The sequence below is a fragment of the Triticum dicoccoides genome, chromosome 1A, assembly GCF_002162155.2.
Source record: "Triticum dicoccoides isolate Atlit2015 ecotype Zavitan chromosome 1A, WEW_v2.0, whole genome shotgun sequence".
NCBI classification, from domain to species: Eukaryota; Viridiplantae; Streptophyta; class Magnoliopsida; order Poales; family Poaceae; genus Triticum; species Triticum dicoccoides.
In genome coordinates, this window is record NC_041380.1 from 45,395,041 (window position 1) to 45,412,826 (window position 17,786).

The following is a 17,786-nucleotide window of genomic DNA, read 5'->3' on the forward strand; positions in this document are numbered from 1 at the left end:
AAAATAAGTTTCAAAGAAGGGATGAATTAGTGTCATTGGTATTACCCTTAAATAAGAGAGAAAGTGAAATAAAAACTGAAAACTAAAATTTCGTCAAGATTAGTACAAAAATTGCACTTTTTATAATATGTAAGAAGAAACATATAGTAGTGAAATTTTCATACTCTAACATAGTGTATACATGTAGTACTTGTGTGCATATATTTACACACACTCAACCTCCAAAAAAGCATAAAGAAAAAAAAGAAAACACAGCAAAGAAAAACAAAAAAGAAAAGCTAAAACCTACGAAAAAATAAAAAAAAACTATAAAAGGAAAGGAAAAGGAAAAGGAACAACACATAGAAACAGAAAAGTGGAATAAAAAGATAAAGCAAAAATACCCACAAAAGAAAGAATGAATATGTGGCATTGGTATTACCATTTAAGAACAAAGAAAATGGGAAAAGGAATCTGAAACAAACACTGACAAAATTTGCACGAAGTATACATAAAAATTGCGCTTTTAAAAAATATGCAAGAATAAGCATATAAAAGTGGAACTTTTGCAAAAAAAAAATCTAAGAACAAATGAATAGTGGCATTGATATTAACCTTAAAGTAGAATGAAAATGAAGTAAAGACAAACAATATCAAAATAATGATTTTTTCCTGAAAAGGAGTGGATTAGTGGTGTTGGTATTTCCTTTAAGAAGAGAGAAATTAAAAAAACTTGCGCACAACTTTGCACCGAAATTGCGCTTTATCGTAATATGCAAAAATAATCATATAATCATGAAATTTTGGCACACGTTATATAGTATTTGTATGTAAAAACCCACAAAACAAAAAATAACCAATAAAGAAAAAAAAGGAAAAAGAAAACGCAACCCAGAAGAACAAAACGAGCCCAAGAAGCAATTCTACTGACCCAAAATAGGGGTCAATCGATTCCACACAGCCCAACCCAACAACATAATTAAAAAAAAACACGAAAACAGCACGGATCTCAAGGCACATCCAACGAACAGAAAATCGACTGACCACAAAATGAAAAGTCAGCTGACTAAAATGTAGCTAAAGTGAAAATGTTGAACACTTGACACTGATGAGCAAACAACTGCAAGAACACTGAATCTGCAGTCTGTTATTCGCAATAGTTTGCAAAAGGAGGGTGACCCATTTGCAACTGAAACCAATTGCCATTTAGAGTGCATGCCAGACTTGTTCACCTTCACGATGAGCAACAAACCGTGTCTTCAAATCTGCCGGTATACCCTTGTCCTCCTAGAAATTTCGAGCTGCTTGGCAAACCTGCCTTGCAGCAACCAGGAGGCCATCTGGCCCAAGGGATTTTGTCAAGTCGAACTCAAAGGCAATTTCAATATCACATTCCTTTTCACATTCCAAAGTCAGCTCATGAACCAGCGGCGGAGCCAGCCTATAAGCGTTGGGTTCAAGTGAACCCAACGGAATTTGCCTGCTACGTGCATGTAGGTACTTATTTGATCACTTGAACCCAGTAAAAAATGGTCGCTGACTCCATCAAATAAAGGGCCTCACGTGGATGGCTAAATAAAGGCCCCAAAAAGCCCATAAGCAAATGTTGATTAGTCCATTCCTAGGCCTAGACCATGATTAGCCTACAGAAAACACACGCAGCCGAACGCATAATCCCTCATCCATTCGTTTTCCAATTCACATCTCTCCTGATCGACTCTCCTCTTACTCGGCGCCTCGGCCGCCGCACGCCGCCGGCAAGCAGGCTGCTGCAGATCCACAACAACTACAATTGTAGCCCCAAAATTATGGTAACTAGATTACGTCGCCACATCTTCCCTCTCTTGTACATGTTCTATCTAAACTATTTGCCTAGTGCGATAGTATATTTTTTTGCCCTAGGTTTTTTATTTGTTTTTCTCGATGGACTTTGATTGATCTAGGCTATCGAACAGTATTTTTCAAAAAGAACTCTGTCATCAGATCCAGATATCTGATACAGGCATCTCAATGTCACCCATTAGACGTAGGTATGTCTTGCACTTTTCAATGTTTAATTCAACATAATATATGATATGTGATACTATATTTCTTATTGTTATATTGTTTATGGGTGCTATAATTTTTGTCACAATTAGACTTTAATCTTCATAAATTAATATCAAGTTCTCATAGAGTGAATGAGCGAACCCAATGGTCAAATTTTCTGGCTCCGCTCCTGTCATGAACAAGATACATCAGAGCAGCGGGGCGAAAAGTCTCGTCGCCGACAGATCACTTCTCTGGTATTCTTGAGATTTGTGAGAAATATATCAGTAACAAAAGTATGAATGTTCAAGCTTCTATATAAGCACTCTGGATAAATGTCCAATGAACAAGGATATAAATACCACACTTATTTGATTTCAAAATGACAATGATACAAATGTCATGACATAACTTAGTGGACAAGACTGCCAAGGCTCGCCTTTAGAGCAACAGAAAGAGGTTTGCACATCACACTAAGATCTTTTCTGTCATAAGAATCTGCATAGTGCAAAATTTGCACCAAATAGGACTTGGAAGTCGCAAACCTTCACAATTTTTCCAACAAATCCAACTCTTCAGTTCTGTAAAAGGTCAGGTGAATCTTTTCAAGCCAAAGTGCAGAAGCTAAGTTTAAAATAAATAAATGGTTTTCAAATTATCCTGAGTAGAAACCCTTTAGGAACAGAGGAGTTCAATAAGCGCACTAAGAGCAGGACGTTGCCCTTTAAAGATCTGTAACATTTAAATCAGTGTCAGAATATAACATCAATCATCAACTTAATCAGATTTATCAAACTAATAGTTACCTTTCTTATATTCCTTCCTCTATTGGATCCCTGCTTTCTAAAGAGAAGCAACATAGACAAATATATTCACTAGTCATTTGTTTAGACGCAAGCAGTGGTTCCACACAAGATCATTCGATCAAAAACGAAGAGAAAATGCACAAAAAGATAAAACATGACAACCAATATTGAGATGACATAGTTTGACTTAACTAGTTAGTTCCCTTCGCACTCGCTCACAGTACAGTACCGAACGGCAACATGTACCCTCTCCAAATAGGTGTCCCAACTGGTAAAACAGCGCGGGTAACCATCAGGATCTGGGGCTTTTGTTGGGCCCATTTGAAACAGTGCATGTAGGGCTTTGCATAACTCATCATTCATATCCTGATTGAGCTTCTGAGGGATATCCTGATTGACGCAAGGATGCTGTAACCTGGCGAAGAGTAGCACATGTAGAAGAGAAAGAGCACCATCGGAATTCCCAGCCCACGAGTTCTCCAACAGTTCATGATAGTCAGGAGCCCTCAACCACATAGCCACAAATTTAAAATCATGTTGGACAGGAACATTACCCGACCACTCTGAATGGCTAAGAGAGACAAGAATAGGATAATGATTTGGAGATGTAGTTATGACATTCTCCACACTGCAGCCATCAAACCGTTGAGAAAAAGCACCATTGACCACAGCCCGTTAAAGCCGCGTTTTCACATCACTGTCAGCATCTTGTCTACTGTTCCAGGTGATTTTCGGTTCAGAAAACACCCAAATGCACGAGCACACAATCCTGAATACAGTTTCTGAAAGCAGACATCTAAACATCACTTCTGTCCCTGGAGCCCGTATGTTCATCACTGTAAAGAGCCTCACTGGAATCTCCACAGGATATCCAGGCTCTGTATGAGAAGCAGTAACCTGTTTCCCCAATCGGCATGAAACTGGGAATCAACCTGAACTGTCTGAATTATAGCAATTCAGCATGTTACTGACAGTCCAGGGAGCCCACTCGACCAGAGCTGGAAATGCTTGCATGATGTTGTAGACGTGGATGTTGCTGTATCCAACATCGTCACATCACTCTTTTTATTATTATATTTCAAAAGAAAATTTAAGGTACCCCATCAGATCCAAATTAACTGATGCACACTTGGTACAACTTTGTATAAAATCATATACTCCCTCCGGTCAAGTACATCGACCCGTAATTTTTGATTCGTGGCATGTAGCATTTGTTTCATCTTTGTTTTTCTTATTTGCGGTTGTCCACTCTTAGGCATCCGTTCAGCTTAGTTTATGTACACTAGCTTCGTTCGGTCTAAGCACACGTAGGCTACTTTCCGTTTTCTATTTCTTTCGTTTCGTCTTTCCATTCGACAGCTCATCATTTTCCTTCCCCGGAACGTAGTTTTCACATATAAACCATATATTCGTGTATAATTTAGACCCTTAAGAGATACATGAAAACCTTATTTTTTATGTTCAAGTAATTTTTAGAAAACTGTCCACACGTTTTTAAAATGTTTACCACGAATTTGGAAAATATTAATACATTGTAAAAGAATTGTTAGCGTAATTTAAAATAAAGGTGGATAAAATTCTCAAAAAATGTTCCGGGAGATTAAAAAATGCTCATGAGTTAAAAAAATGTAAGTGTTTTTTTTAGAAAAATATGCAGCTTAAAAAAATGTTCCCATAATTCAAAAAAGATGTTTCCTACCATTCAAAAAGATGTATGTGACGCTACCAAAAAATATTTTGTGCCATTTAAAAAATTGACTATACAATGTAGAAAAATGTTGGAGTACATAAAAAAAATGTTTCGTATCATTCAGACAAATGTCCAATGTGTATTTGAAAAAAATGGTAAACACATAATGGAAAATGCTTAAAACATATATTTGAAAAAAATGTTAATCGTGTATTTAAAAAATGTTCAACATGCATAAAAAAAGTTCCAAATGTGTACAGGACATTTATTTTGAAAGAGTATTTCAAAAAATATTTTATAAAATTCTAATCATATGTTTAAAAAATTTAAACATGTATAAAGATTTTAAAAAAGAAATTAAAAACATGGATTTAAAAAATCCTGATTTTCAAAATTTTCTTAAATTTAAGAAGATGTTCATGACTCTCTGTAAAAGAATATGAAAATGAAGAAAAAGAAACAAACATGCATATTTCTTTTAGAAAATGGAGATGCAACTGGTCGATAATCCTCCTCCTGCCTCTATAATTGCACTCTCATTGCGTGAGTGAAGTTACATGTCGAGGTTGGACTTGCAATTGGGAGAAAACGTGGGTTAGACCTAGTTGCATGTCAAGGGTGGACTTGCAACAGGGACTAAAATGGACCCCCCCCCCCAAGGTGCGTATCGAGGATGGAGTTGTAACGGAGATAAAATGGCGAGGCCCCCAATTGTTGATCGATGGTGGACTTGCAACTAAGATAAACAAAGGTGGGAGGGGGCAATTGCATTCTGGGGGTGTATTTGGACTTGCTACTAGGACAAAAGGGCTGCGCCCCAGTTGCATGTCAACTATGGACATGCAATCGGGGCAAGTAAAAGGTGAGGGGCCCCATTGCATGTCATGGTCGAGTTGCAACTGGGACAAAATTGGTAGGCCCCCGGTGGCATGTCGAGGGTTGACTTGCAAATGGGACAAAAATGGGTCGGGCACAATTATGCATCGAGAGTGGACTTGCAACTGAGAGAAAGAAGGCAAGAAAGGGTGGGCACAATTACGAAACGAAAGTGAACTTGCAACTGGGACAAATTGGGTCGGGCCTGGTTGTGAGTCGATGGTGGACTTGCAACTAAGGAGAAAAAAGTCAGGCCCAATTGCGAGTCAAGGATGAGCTTGCAAGTGAGGTAAAAAAAGTCCTAGTTGCAAGTCAATGATAGACTAGCAACTTAGGCAAAAACAAGTAGGGCCTAATCATGAGTGAAAGGGTGAACGTGCAAACTGGGGCAAAAAACGATCAAAGGTCCTAGTTGCATGTCAATGATGGACTTGCAACTGGGACAGAAAAAACGGCCTAGTTACGAGTCGATGGTGGATTTGCAACTAGAATAAAAAAAGGCCGAACCCAGTTGTGAGTCGATGGTGAAGTTGCAATTGGGTAAAAATACTAGGCCCAGTTACGAGTCAAGGCTGGACTTGCAATTGGAGCAAAAAAAGTCAGACTCGGTTGCAAGTCGAGGGTAAGCTTGCAACTGGGGCAAAAAAGGTCAAGGGCCACTTGCAAGTTGAGGTTGGACTTGTAATTGGGACAAAAAAGTCGAGCTCCAATTATGAGTCAATGGTGGACTTTTTTTTGCGGAAAAACTCCCAATCTATTCATCTTCAATCATGGCAGTAGAACGAACACCTTGCAAATGAAACAAAAAAAAGTCAAGCCCCACATATGACTCAAGGGTAGACTTATAACTGGGATAAAAAGTGGCCTAGTTGCGATTCAATGGTCGACTTGCAACTGGTTAGAAAAAATAGGTCGGGACCAATTGCGAATCGAGGGTGAGATTACAACCGAGGAACAAAAACCCGGGCCCAAAATGGCGAGTCAACGATAAACATGCAACTAGGTCAGAAAATTAAGTCAAATCCAATTATGAATAGAAGAATGGACTTGCAAATGAGGACAAATACGACGAGACCCCAGTTGTGACAAGAACGAACAAATCCCCCGGTTGACTCCCTTTCCTATTCGTGTGGGCTTTGTTGGAAGACAAAGAGGAAAGAAGAATGGGGAGGCAATGGCGGAATAGATTTCTCAATGTTTAGGAAATCGTTAACCGATAGCTGCTCGGTCAGGTTAGAAGTAGCAATTAATTGGTGAATCGGTCTATTAACTGGATTAATCGGTCAATCATTAACCGGTAGGTTGGATAGGGACCTGCCAACATATATCTAATTTTTTAATGTATTATACCATACTCTCATGCTCTCTGCTATATAATATACCAAAACAAGTTGGCGTACGAATATAAAAAGCATAGAGAGGAGGTAAAATTATTGTTCCTAGCTATTAAGAAGCGGTATGGGGGTGGCAGGGGTTACGAGCCAATAATTTGGGCTTTGTTTGCCTACCGTTAATAGACCAACATGGATTAATTGGCCTGGCAACTGATTAATCGGTCTAATAGTCCCGCCTCTCCGCATCATGACAGGAACGACTCAGGATGCGGAACGTGCGTGACAAATGGAAGCAGGAACAAGATTTGTGCAAAAAAAAAAGAAGACTACACAAAAACATCGGACAGATCAAATTTTGATGAGACCTTGTTAACTCTCATTTTAAAAAGCTAAACAAATTATCCTAAGAGCTCAAAAAGGAAAACATATTAAAACAGTAACTGCACTCACCAGAGAGGGATCGCTCGAGAAAAAAATGTTTACAGATTTTATTAAAATATTCACGAATTTAAAAGTAATAATAATGATGAAAAATGAAAAATTAAGAAATAAAGAAAATAAAAAAAGACAGAAAATGCAAATCTGGATAGAGAAAATAAAGAAAAGACAGAAAAAAGAAAAAAGAACCAAAAAACATGGTGGTTCACAAGTGTTTTTTTATAGAAAAAACAAGGCTCACAAGTAATTAGTTTTTTAAGAGAAACACATACAGTAATTAATAGCTTTTTTTTGGATTGGTTTGAATTGCTTACCACATATGTCACGTGGTATTAGTAGCTTTTTTTAGAATCAGTAATTAGTAGCTCTCTCTTCATGATTACACTCCCCACTCCCAAGTAAATAAAAACAACGAACACTATAGCCCAACAGGCACGAAAAACATCAGTCAAAAATAACATGAGACCCTAAAACGAGAATGGCCCAACAATGCAGGTCAGGTGCACTGGCCAGTTCTTCGTTGTTCAAGAATGGTCCAAAGGAAAAAAAATAAAAGAGGCACGAACAACGCGGGAAACAACTGCGCGTTAAAGCAAATCTGTTTTAAAAAATCTTTTCGATCGAAGGGGTAACTTCTATGTTTCACATTTAAAATCGTCGCTAGGTGGTCCGCGGACATGGTTATAATTTTTATTATCTCTGTTGTTCTTTGTACAACAATGATTGAAGATGAATAGATTGAAAGTTTCTCAAAAAAATGTGCAAACTTTTCTAGTGAAGGGAGTATATATATATTAAAAAAACTAAATTCTCTTACTCTCATTTAATAAATTAAATTTAATGAAATGATAAAAAAGCTCTTACTCCTGAGAAGCCGGGCCAAACAGAATACGGGCCGTGTCTGAGTTTCGTGTGCTAGCTTTTATTTCTGTGGAAATGCTTTAAAGCTCCCTCGAAGCCCAAACAAACGCAGGCTTGTATTCGGCCCGTGTGCACCGACGCAACCCTCCCCACCCCCAAACCCCCGATCCCATCAGCTGCTTCCCAGTGCACTAAAAAAACAGCTGCTTCCCAGTCGCAGCGCCGCCACCCAAGGCCGCCCTAGATCCGCCGGCCATCAGCGCGCCCCTCTTGTTCGCAAGGAGATGGCTTCGTCGGTGCTCAGATCCGCCGGCCGTGTGGTCCGGCGATCCATCCCCCAAGGGTCCTGCTGCCGGTCGCCCATCTCCGGTTCCGCCGGGAACACCCAGCTCAACAAGGTAACCAACCCCCTTGCACTTTCCTCTCCTCTAGGGTTTCATTCATCTGGCAAATTAATAATCAGGTGGTCATAGTAGTTGTAAAAAAAGAATCAGCTGTTCATCGTGATTTTAAGCAACAATGCTGTACCTTGTTGCTGGAGTGTGCATCTGTCAGCCTCTTCGAGAAGGATCGAATTTTTACTCTATGGACTATGTGGGCGAAAGACCTCCCTTTCCGAGTCTGAATGTTATCCAATAGCGAAGAGCCCCTGTCAGTCTAGGCACTTCTCATTATGTCTTAGATAATCTCGATTAGCTATTATCCTAGGTAGTGGTTATTCCTCACGTAGGTAACTGGTAGTGGTTATTCCTCACGTAGGTAACTGGTAGTGGTTATTCCCCTGTCCATGAAAATGTGTGCCCTTCTCATTATGTCTTAGATAATCTTGATTAGCTATTATCCTAGGCAAGCTTGGAAAAAGTGGTAGGCGTAAGCGAGGTGGTTGGCTTTTGCCTAGTGCCTAGGCGGCGCCTAAGCGCCCTAGGCACAGCCTAGGCGGTAATATAGTTTTTACTCGTAGTATATTTGTGATTATTATATGGGTGTTGATATTAGTTTAGGGCATATAAATAAGTTAATTACCGTCTACGGCCATTGGAATCTAACCCATTTGGCATATCAGTATAGTATGTTGCATGATTTCTTGCTTGGGTAGACAATTCCTTACTTGCCCTGCCTAGACCTCCATTTATGCCATAGGCGAGGCGTTTGGCCATTGCCTAGCGCCTAGGCGTGCCTAAGCGCCTCCTAGGCACTGCCTTTTCCAACAGAGATCCTAGGTAGTGGTTATTCCTCATGTAGGTAACTGGTCTTTGGCTTTAGATTGGAGATGGATTAATGTGAGAGGCAACCACTTGATATACTTTTACTAATGAATCACTGGATACTGAACATATGAGATTGCCATTTTTTCCTCTTTTGAAGCTTTCTGTAACACATTATTAGTGTATTGCAACTCTTTCTACTTTATCAAGCTATGCGCTGAACTGCAATTGCTTAGATTTTTAATACTCCTTCTACATTTTGGAATATGAACCTAGTTGCTCTGTGAACCTGTGACATACTTGATGCCGTCCTCTGGAAACAACCTGATTTTTACCTGTTCAAGTTTCACGTTTCTGGAATTCCAAAAACATATGGTGTTAAGTCACTTTACTAGCGTTAGAGAAAGAAATGAGGAACCAACAATCAACTACTCTAAAGGAATAAATGGTTACTAGATTGCAATTTGCAAATACTCCTAGTGATTGTCCCATAGCTTATAATTTGAAACTGAAGAGAAAAACTAAAGTTAACTTACAGCTAGCTGTGTATGAAACTTGGGCCCATACGTCACAATCATGTGTTCATTATACACTAAAATGTTGGAAAAATTGCTCTTGTGGTCTCAGCATTCATTTTGAAACACTTGCAAACACACAGCCCTCTTCCCTTCACTCTCCATTTTTATCTAAAGCCATGAAACAGAGTCCTTATAAGCAAGTGGTTATCTGGTTACAAATTGGCACAGCAAAACAACAGACACCACAGAACTGAAAGACTTCACCACTACAAACTAAGCTACCGGCTTGAGATAACGGGAACTCAGCGTGTAAAACCCCTATGAAACCAAAGATTAAACAGAGAGTGCAACACCATGCCTGGATGATGTTTCCAATCTTGTGAATGTGCTTGTCAATATCCTCCTGTGTCTGCGCCTTCATTTTGGAAAGGGGGGCAGATGGGTGACCCTGCCCCCTGTTTTGGCCTGATCAGGAACTCCCCTAGCGAACTCTGGAAACAAGCGCACTGTGTTGTCTCTCGAATCACAGAGAATCACAGACCAGTTAGTTATATAGCGAAGTGCAATCTGTTGTCTCCTCTCCCGCAGAAGAGCCATTTCTTTATTGAAGTTACTCTGAACTCTGCCCTCAGTTACTTGCCACGCAAATACTCTGTTCTTCAGAGGGATCTGCAACTTCCACCAAGTTTCCGTCTGAAAATCAGCTACATTGACCTAGAAGTGCACTGTCCTTTAGCTAATTACCATCCAACTTATCTTAACTGCTTAGTAAGGAGAAATAAAATCTTTTCTGCTGAGCTTCGATCTCCTAAAGGATCCCACTGATTCTGTTACTAACACTCATTCACACTAATGTTCTGATCCTCAGTCACTCGAAATGCGCTTGGGAATTTCAGTTTTAAGGGAATTGTGCTGTTCCAAGTGTATTGCCAAAATGTGTTTTCTTATCCATTCCCAACCTGATAAACAGCATCTCAATTTAATCAATGTTTCACCCTTTGCAGTCCATTCCAGAAATTGGATTGACCCTCAAGTAAGCATTTATTGCAGAACTCTGAATCCCATGCTTATCTAACCACTTCTGGTGTTAAAAAAAACATGTTAGCCCTAAGTTTCCAGGCACAACATCTGACAGAAGCTGAAACAGAAATAGGGTTGCATCTTTTCTCACTTCTGGCAAAGTTCTCCTTGTGTTTCGGAAGTTTCTCCAGTTTCCACTTGGAAATAAACATCAGCATGCCGCCAAGCCTACATTGTGCTGCCAAACAGCACGCCGCTGTCTTCTGCAGCGACATTCGTGGCCGCGATCTCGCGCCTTCTGTGGAGGGGGAGGCCCAGGTCATGGAGGCTGTGGCTCGCTTCGATGCGGGCTTGCCGCTCCTACAGCCCCCCGCTCCACCCTCCCCTCCGGCTATGGGTGGCTTCATCTGCGACCCGGCCACCTCCCAGGCGACGGTCGCCGCCGACGAGCAGTCCCCCCTCGCCTCCGACCTCTCAGACCTGCCTCCACGCGCTGCCCCACCAACCATCTTCTACACCCGTCGCAGCGCGCGCATCTCCCGCAAGGAAGAGCCAAACCGTCTGTCTATGCTCGAGAAGGCCAAGCTGCGCAAGAAGATGAACAACGGTTGTACCCCGCACCCCAGATGCGCTGCTCCCCGATGAGCTTCCACGGCAGCCGCGCCTCCACCAACGTTTCTAGGGCCGGTTTTCCTTTCAGTCTGCGCATCTGGCAGGCCTCCCCCCGCTTGTTTTTGGGGTTTTCTACCTCTGCTCTCCTTTTTTGTAGCCTCTACCATGATGGCCGCTATTTGGCGCTTCTCTCGTATACAGCTTCTGCTGTCTACCACTTGCCTGTATCCGTCTCTATGCCCTGCCCTTTTTTTCTCTTTTTTGCTCCCCTCGTACCCCCTCCCTCGGTGTAATGCTGTTGATCAATGATTAAGAACTTAGTTATCTCTTCTTGGAATGTTCGTGGTCTAGGGAGACACAAAAAATGCACTGAGATTAAGGCAGGTTTAGTCGCTACTCAGTGCTCGATTGTCTGTTGCCAAGAAACCAAGCTTACTGATGTCGACCGTTTTAAGGCCATGACTTTCCTTCCCCCCAATCTTAGGGATTTCGACCTCATCCCTTCCACCGGTGCCTCTGGTGGGTTACTAACTGCCTGGGATAGTAACCTTTGGACTTGCTCCTCCGTGGCAAAAAATTAGTTCTTTCTCTCTTGCACGTTTGAATCTAAATCTGACGACCTTTCCTTCACCTTAACCAACGTGTACGGCCCTTGCGACCCGGCTGGCAAACGCGCGTTCTTGGACTTGCTCATCAATCTTTCCCCAACTATAACTGGTCCCTGGGCGATTATTGGAGACTTTAACCTTATCCTTCGCCCCTCAGATAAATCCTCGCAAAACTTCAACTCGGTCGAGGCCATGCTTTTCTCTGATGCGATCCACTCCATGCATCTCCAGGATCTACCCCTCCTGGACTGACGCTATACTTGGTCAAACCAGCAGGACGCGCCCATTCTTGTTCGTTTAGATCGCGCGCTTGTTAATGTGGCCTGGGCCCTACAATTCCCGGACAGCGCGCTCACCTCCTCCACCAGATCCACGTTCGACCACGTCCCAATTCAACTCTCTGCGGCCACTCAGATTCCAAAACCCTCGATCTTCCGGCTCAATAACGCTCTGCTAACTAAAACCTCCTTTCGGGAGGAGGTGGTATCAACCTGGGCTAGTGTTGGATCTCCTCATCTTGGAAGAGGTTCGGTTGGGATGCTTGTTCTGCGTCTCAAGCGAATTTGAGCGATAGCTAAGAAGTGGTCGGCTAATTTTCGGCTACCCACCACCTTGGCCAAGAACTGCCACACCATGATAAACTTTCTAGACAAGATTGAGGAGTCCCGCATGCTCTCCCCCATCGAGCTTCATCTTCGAACTGCGGTAAAACTCTCTCTGCACCGCCTCAATGCTGATCTGGCTGCTTATTGGCGGCAATGTGCTAAAATCAGAGATTGTGTTCTCGGAGATGAGAACTCGTCCTACCTTCACGTTTGTGCTTCCGTTCGTTTTAGGAAAAACCAAATCAAATTTCTGGAGGTGGACGGGGTTGCCTTCACCTCTCAAATAGACAAAGAACGCATCCTACTGGGTTTCTTCAAGGACCTAGTAGGAACTCCGGCGCGATCGTCATTCTCCTTCGATCTCTCCTCTCTGATGGCCGGATCCTCCCTATCCACCTCTCAAGCTAGGGACATCGGGCGCCCTTTCTCGATCGAGGAAATCAAGCTGGCTCTTTGGGGCATGAACGACAACGCAAGCCCCGGCCCGGATGGCTTTGGGCCGGCTTTCTACAAAGTAAATTGGAACCTAGTCAAAGACGACCTGCTCAACCTACTCAACGATTTTCATTGCGGCAAGGCTGACTTGAGACGCATTAACAAAGCCTACATCATGCTTCTCCCCAAGAAGATGGGAGCTACCCATCCCGAGAATTTTAGGCCCATTACCCTCCAAAACTGTGCGGTCAAAATTGCTTCAAAATGTTTAGCCAATAGAGCCCAGGATATCATGCCGGATATTATCCACTTCGGCCAGTCCGGTTTTATTAGGGGTAGAGGCATTGCGGATAATTTCCTCCATGCCGCGGATGTCGTTCAAACTTGCTTCAAGAGGAAAACACCCACTATCGTTCTTAAACTTGACTTTCACAAAGCCTTTGACTCCGTCCCCTGGGACGCCTTGACTACTATTTTGCGTGCCAAAGGCTTCCCCTTGCAATGGGACAACTGGATCAGATCTCTGAATGAATCTACCAACTCCGCTATTTTGCTTAACGGACGCCCCGGCCCGTGGTTCCCCTGCCGTTGTGGTCTGCGACAAGGGGACTCCCTCTCCCCCTACCTCTTTCTGATTGTCGCCGACGTTCTTCAGCGTATGATCTTACATGCTTCTCAATCTGGCATGCTCTCGCACCCCCTAGACGATAACCTCCCTTGCCCGGTGCTGCAGTACGCCGACGACACGCTGATTGTGCTGCTGGCGGTCGCTGCGCAGCTGCATCATCTCAAGCAGCTTCTTATGCAATTCTCCGCGGCCACTGGGCTCTCGATTAATTTCCACAAAAGTACGTTCGCTCCAATCCATGTTGACTCGGACACCTCCCATTATCTTGCTACGATCCTCGGTTGCAACGTGGCCAGCTTCCCTCAGTCCTACCTAGGGCTACCTCTATCCACCTCTAAACTGAACGTTTCAGCCTTCTCCTTTCTGATTGACAAAATCGACCACAGGTTGGCAGGTTGGCGGGGACTTTTGCTTTCCCTTGCAGGTCGGGCTATTCTTGTTCGCGCGGCTCTTCGGGCCCTTCCTATATATGCTATGAGTGCGCTGCTGCTGCCCATCGGAACGCTTCAACAAATTGACAAACGCTGCAGGGCCTTCTTCTGGTCAGGGCAGGATAAAACTACGGGAGGGCAATGCAAAGTGGCTTGGGACCTTGTGTGCGCTCCTTTCGTGAACGGGGGTCTAGGCTTCTCCTTGCTCAAACACATGAATGTCTTCTTCTTCATCACCTGTCAAAACTGCATGACTCTGGCGCTGCCCCAGCCCCGTCCTACCTAGTTACCAAATATGGCTGGTCTCCTACCCACGACCTGGGGGTTGGGGATTCAGCTGCGTCGCCAGTCTGGCGCGATATCTTTAAACACCTTGACTTCTTCCGATCCATTACGTCGGTTAAACTCGGGAATGGGGCCACCACCTCGTTCTGGAATGATCTTTGGCTCCCAAACAACCAAACTACTCTTGCACCTCAGTTTGCTGCTCTCTACACTCACTCCAATAGGCAGTCGGCCTCAGTTGCTAGAGTGCTGGATTCGCCAGATCTGAACCTCGACCTTGCTCCTCGATTATCCCTTGTAGCTGAGAATGAATTGGTTGCTTTGCGTAATATTATGGCTTCAATTAACTTGGATTCACAGGTGCACGACACCAGGGTCTGCAGGCGAGAGGGCAAGGCCCTTACCACCAGTTTGGCTTATAATGCAATATGGCACGAGCATCCGCCGGACCCGATGGCGGCTGCTATCTGGAAAAATTATGCGCCAAACAAGTGTCGCATCTTCATGTGGTTGGCTCACAAAGATCGAGTATACACCAATGAGCGTAGGTTGCCTTGCTCAATCGCTTCCTTTGATGCCTGCCCGTTCTGCGGCACCTGCGAGGATATCACTCACCTCCTTCTCCGCTGCTCTACTCTTCGGCCGCTCTGGGACTAGCTCCACACCCTTTATAGGGGGTCGCCGTGCAACGTCGCGGATATCTGGCATCAGGCCCCGCGGGACAAAGTTCGTTCCACCGTCCTCATCGCAATCTTCTGGAACACCTGGAAGCGCCGGAACGCCAAGGTCTTTCGACACGAAACCCTTCACATCCATCACATTGCTAGGGTAGCGGCGGACGATCTGAAGCTTTGGTCTCAAAGATGCAAGAATGCCCTGCGGAAGTCGCTGCTCCTAGATTGGGGCGCTATGTTGTCAAGCCTGGCCGAGAGATTGTAACCTAATGTAATCTTCGGCACCCCCCTCCCCCCCCCTCCTATCTCTCCCACTGTAATTCTCTTCTGTGTAAACTGTTTTATGAAATAATATATGGTTCAGGCCGGCGTAAGCCCGCCGTTGACGCGTAAAAAAAAAATTGAATTCTTTGAACAAAATGTCTTCTTTAGCTGTAAGCAATTGCCTGATGTATAGAGAGCTCATTACAATGCCTTGCAAGTTTCTTATGAGTAAATAGTTTGAGCCAAAAAAACTACCCCCTTTATCCGGGTTTGTAAGGCGGCACGGGTTTTTTCGTCAAATGAAGTTTCTAGACATACCTGTCCCACAATATAAGACGTTTCTGCAAACTATTACCTTGCAAAACGTCTTATATTATGGGACGGAGGGAGTACTTTTTAAGCATATTACACACATTTCGTTAATCAAATTAAAGACATGAAAACCCATGCCCGCCTTACAAATCCGGATGGAGGGGCTAGGATAACATTGAGGGACACGACCTGATGCTATGGAGAAAAGAAAAGTTATTTGCCATGCTTGTTTTCTAATTGTTTGATGTGTGCACAGTACTCCACCTCATCCTCGGGTCAGCAGGTGAGTAAGGTGAATGAGGCGAACTATGAGGACCTTATTGAGGAGAAGAGCAAAGAGCTGACTCGTGTCGTAGGTGAACTGAAGAAGGAATTTAAAGAACTCGAGTTGGTGTTGGAAAAAAATGATGCCCGTGCCAGGAGGTAAAATTCATTGTCCTAGATAGATATATATGCACGTTTATAGGTGCACATTTATCTGGTTATCCTGATCGTGTTGTTCTCGCTTACAGGCAAGCTATGCAGAGGCCATTCAAGATGTTAGCTGGTGCAACAGTTGGTTTTCTCCTTGGCTTTCATACTCACAAGTACATTAGTGACTGAGTCGCGTGAGGGGGAGAGAGAGAGAGATCTGTCAGGAACTTGAGTAAGCATCCGGCAACGTTTATCACTTCGGGTAGGGGAGTGAAAGGCAGCAAGTTACTATCGTTTAACTCACACTTGAATCCAGAAGCACCATAAAAATTGCTTGGGCATGATCATACATGCAAGATTGAACTAGGTACTCATGATCATTCCATTTACAAATAATCAGAATTTCCAACATTTTCGTAAACCGAAAAGGAATTTGAATCTGTCACTTCACAAAAATTGCAATTCTTGACTAACCATAACTAAGTCCTTCTGAAGATTAGATAGGACTAACCTCACACATAGCATACCTGTGATATCCAGTGTACAGAAAGCCATTTCCTTAAATGCTAGGACCCACCACTCATGTCTTAAAGTCGGATCTATTTTACAAGCTGGCCTATCAACAATATCATGGAATGTGTTAAAAAAAAACAATATCATGGAATGTAAGCTGACTTGCATGGGCCAAAGCCAAACTCTATCAAAATGGTCTAAAACTAAGCAACCCATGAAAGATGTCTAATGACATAATGCATAAAATCCTTTTCAGACAGTTAACTGACACTGGCCATTATTGAAGAAAATGATTCCTGGAACCCAGAAGCATTACAACATTACCGTCAGCTGAAAGGGTCGAGCTATGAGCCTCATGTACCGTGAGTTTTCACTGTCCCACCTTGATGAATATGATTACGTTCAGACCTCCATTCCTAGACGGCTAGACCTCATGTGGCTAGATCCTTTGACATTCAATTTCCCATGCAACGAGCCGAGCAAACAAATTCTCATTACTCCAATATAGGAAAAGGAACACTTTTCTCCCCCAAACTTGCAAATTAATATCATCTGGACTACCTCTTGGCGGCGGTATCGATGTTGGGGCTGCCGGCGATCTAGCCATCGCGTCCGGACGGTGTCGACGGGATCGATGATTCTTGATTGTGACGGTGGTGTGAGGCGGAGGGGTGACGCTGCGAGGTAGGGGAGAGGCTACATGCGAGCCGGAAGAGGCAGGGGTGGTGGTTGGAGTGCGCTATGGTGCTGCCCTCCGGGGATCCCATTTCCCATGAGGGTCGATGGATAGCGACCAAACACGCATCATCAGTGTTTTCTCCGTCCATTTTCTTCTTCTTTTTCTATTTTTTCTATCTTTTTCTTTTTTTCTTTTCTTAATTCATGATCTTTTTGAAAATTATGTCAATTTTCAAATTCCTGAATTTTTTTGAACAACATGAACATTTTCCAAATTCATGAACAATTTCAAATTTGTAAACTTTTTTGAAAATTGAGAACAATTTTCAAGTTTATGTTTTTTTAAATACATGAACATGTTCTAAACTCGTGATATTTTTATTTTTTTAAATTCACGGACACTTTTTGAAATTCCAGAGTAATTTTACAATTCACAAAGCTTGTTTCAAATTCATGAACATTTCTGAAATTCACCAAAAAAATTGAACTAGCGAACAATTATTTGAATTCGTGCATAATTTTGGAAATATGGGAACATTTTTAAATTCGCAATTTTGTAAATTTCATGTACT

At 42.9% G+C, this 17,786-nt stretch overlaps 1 protein-coding gene across 3 annotated transcripts; it reads left to right on the plus strand.

Annotated features, from left to right (window-relative positions):
- Positions 1 to 8,168: 8,168 nt before the first annotated feature.
- Positions 8,169 to 16,397, plus strand: LOC119362015. Of its 3 annotated transcripts, none has more exons than XM_037627193.1 (3): positions 8,169 to 8,410; positions 15,866 to 16,032; positions 16,127 to 16,397. In XM_037627193.1, exons 1-3 carry the CDS (start codon positions 8,297 to 8,299, stop codon positions 16,203 to 16,205), a joined length of 360 nt encoding a protein of 119 aa, XP_037483090.1. In that variant the 5' UTR covers positions 8,169 to 8,296; the 3' UTR covers positions 16,206 to 16,397. The 3 variants fall into 3 exon arrangements, with proteins under 3 accessions (XP_037483090.1, XP_037483095.1, XP_037483083.1); XM_037627198.1 differs by having other exon boundaries at positions 8,171 to 8,410; positions 16,135 to 16,397; XM_037627186.1 differs by having other exon boundaries at positions 8,177 to 8,410; positions 16,122 to 16,397.
- Positions 16,398 to 17,786: the final 1,389 nt, after the last annotated feature.

Excerpts from the sequence above, each read along its gene's own strand:
- LOC119362015 (XM_037627186.1), top strand. The coding sequence starts at position 8,297 with ATGGCTTCGTCGGTGCTCAGATCCGCCGGCCGTGTGGTCCGGCGATCC. Across the intron at positions 8,411-15,865 it reads GGAACACCCAGCTCAACAAG|TACTCCACCTCATCCTCGGG; the intron begins GTAACCAACCCC and ends ATGTGTGCACAG. Across the intron at positions 16,033-16,121 it reads AATGATGCCCGTGCCAGGAG|GCAAGCTATGCAGAGGCCAT; the intron begins GTAAAATTCATT and ends TCTCGCTTACAG.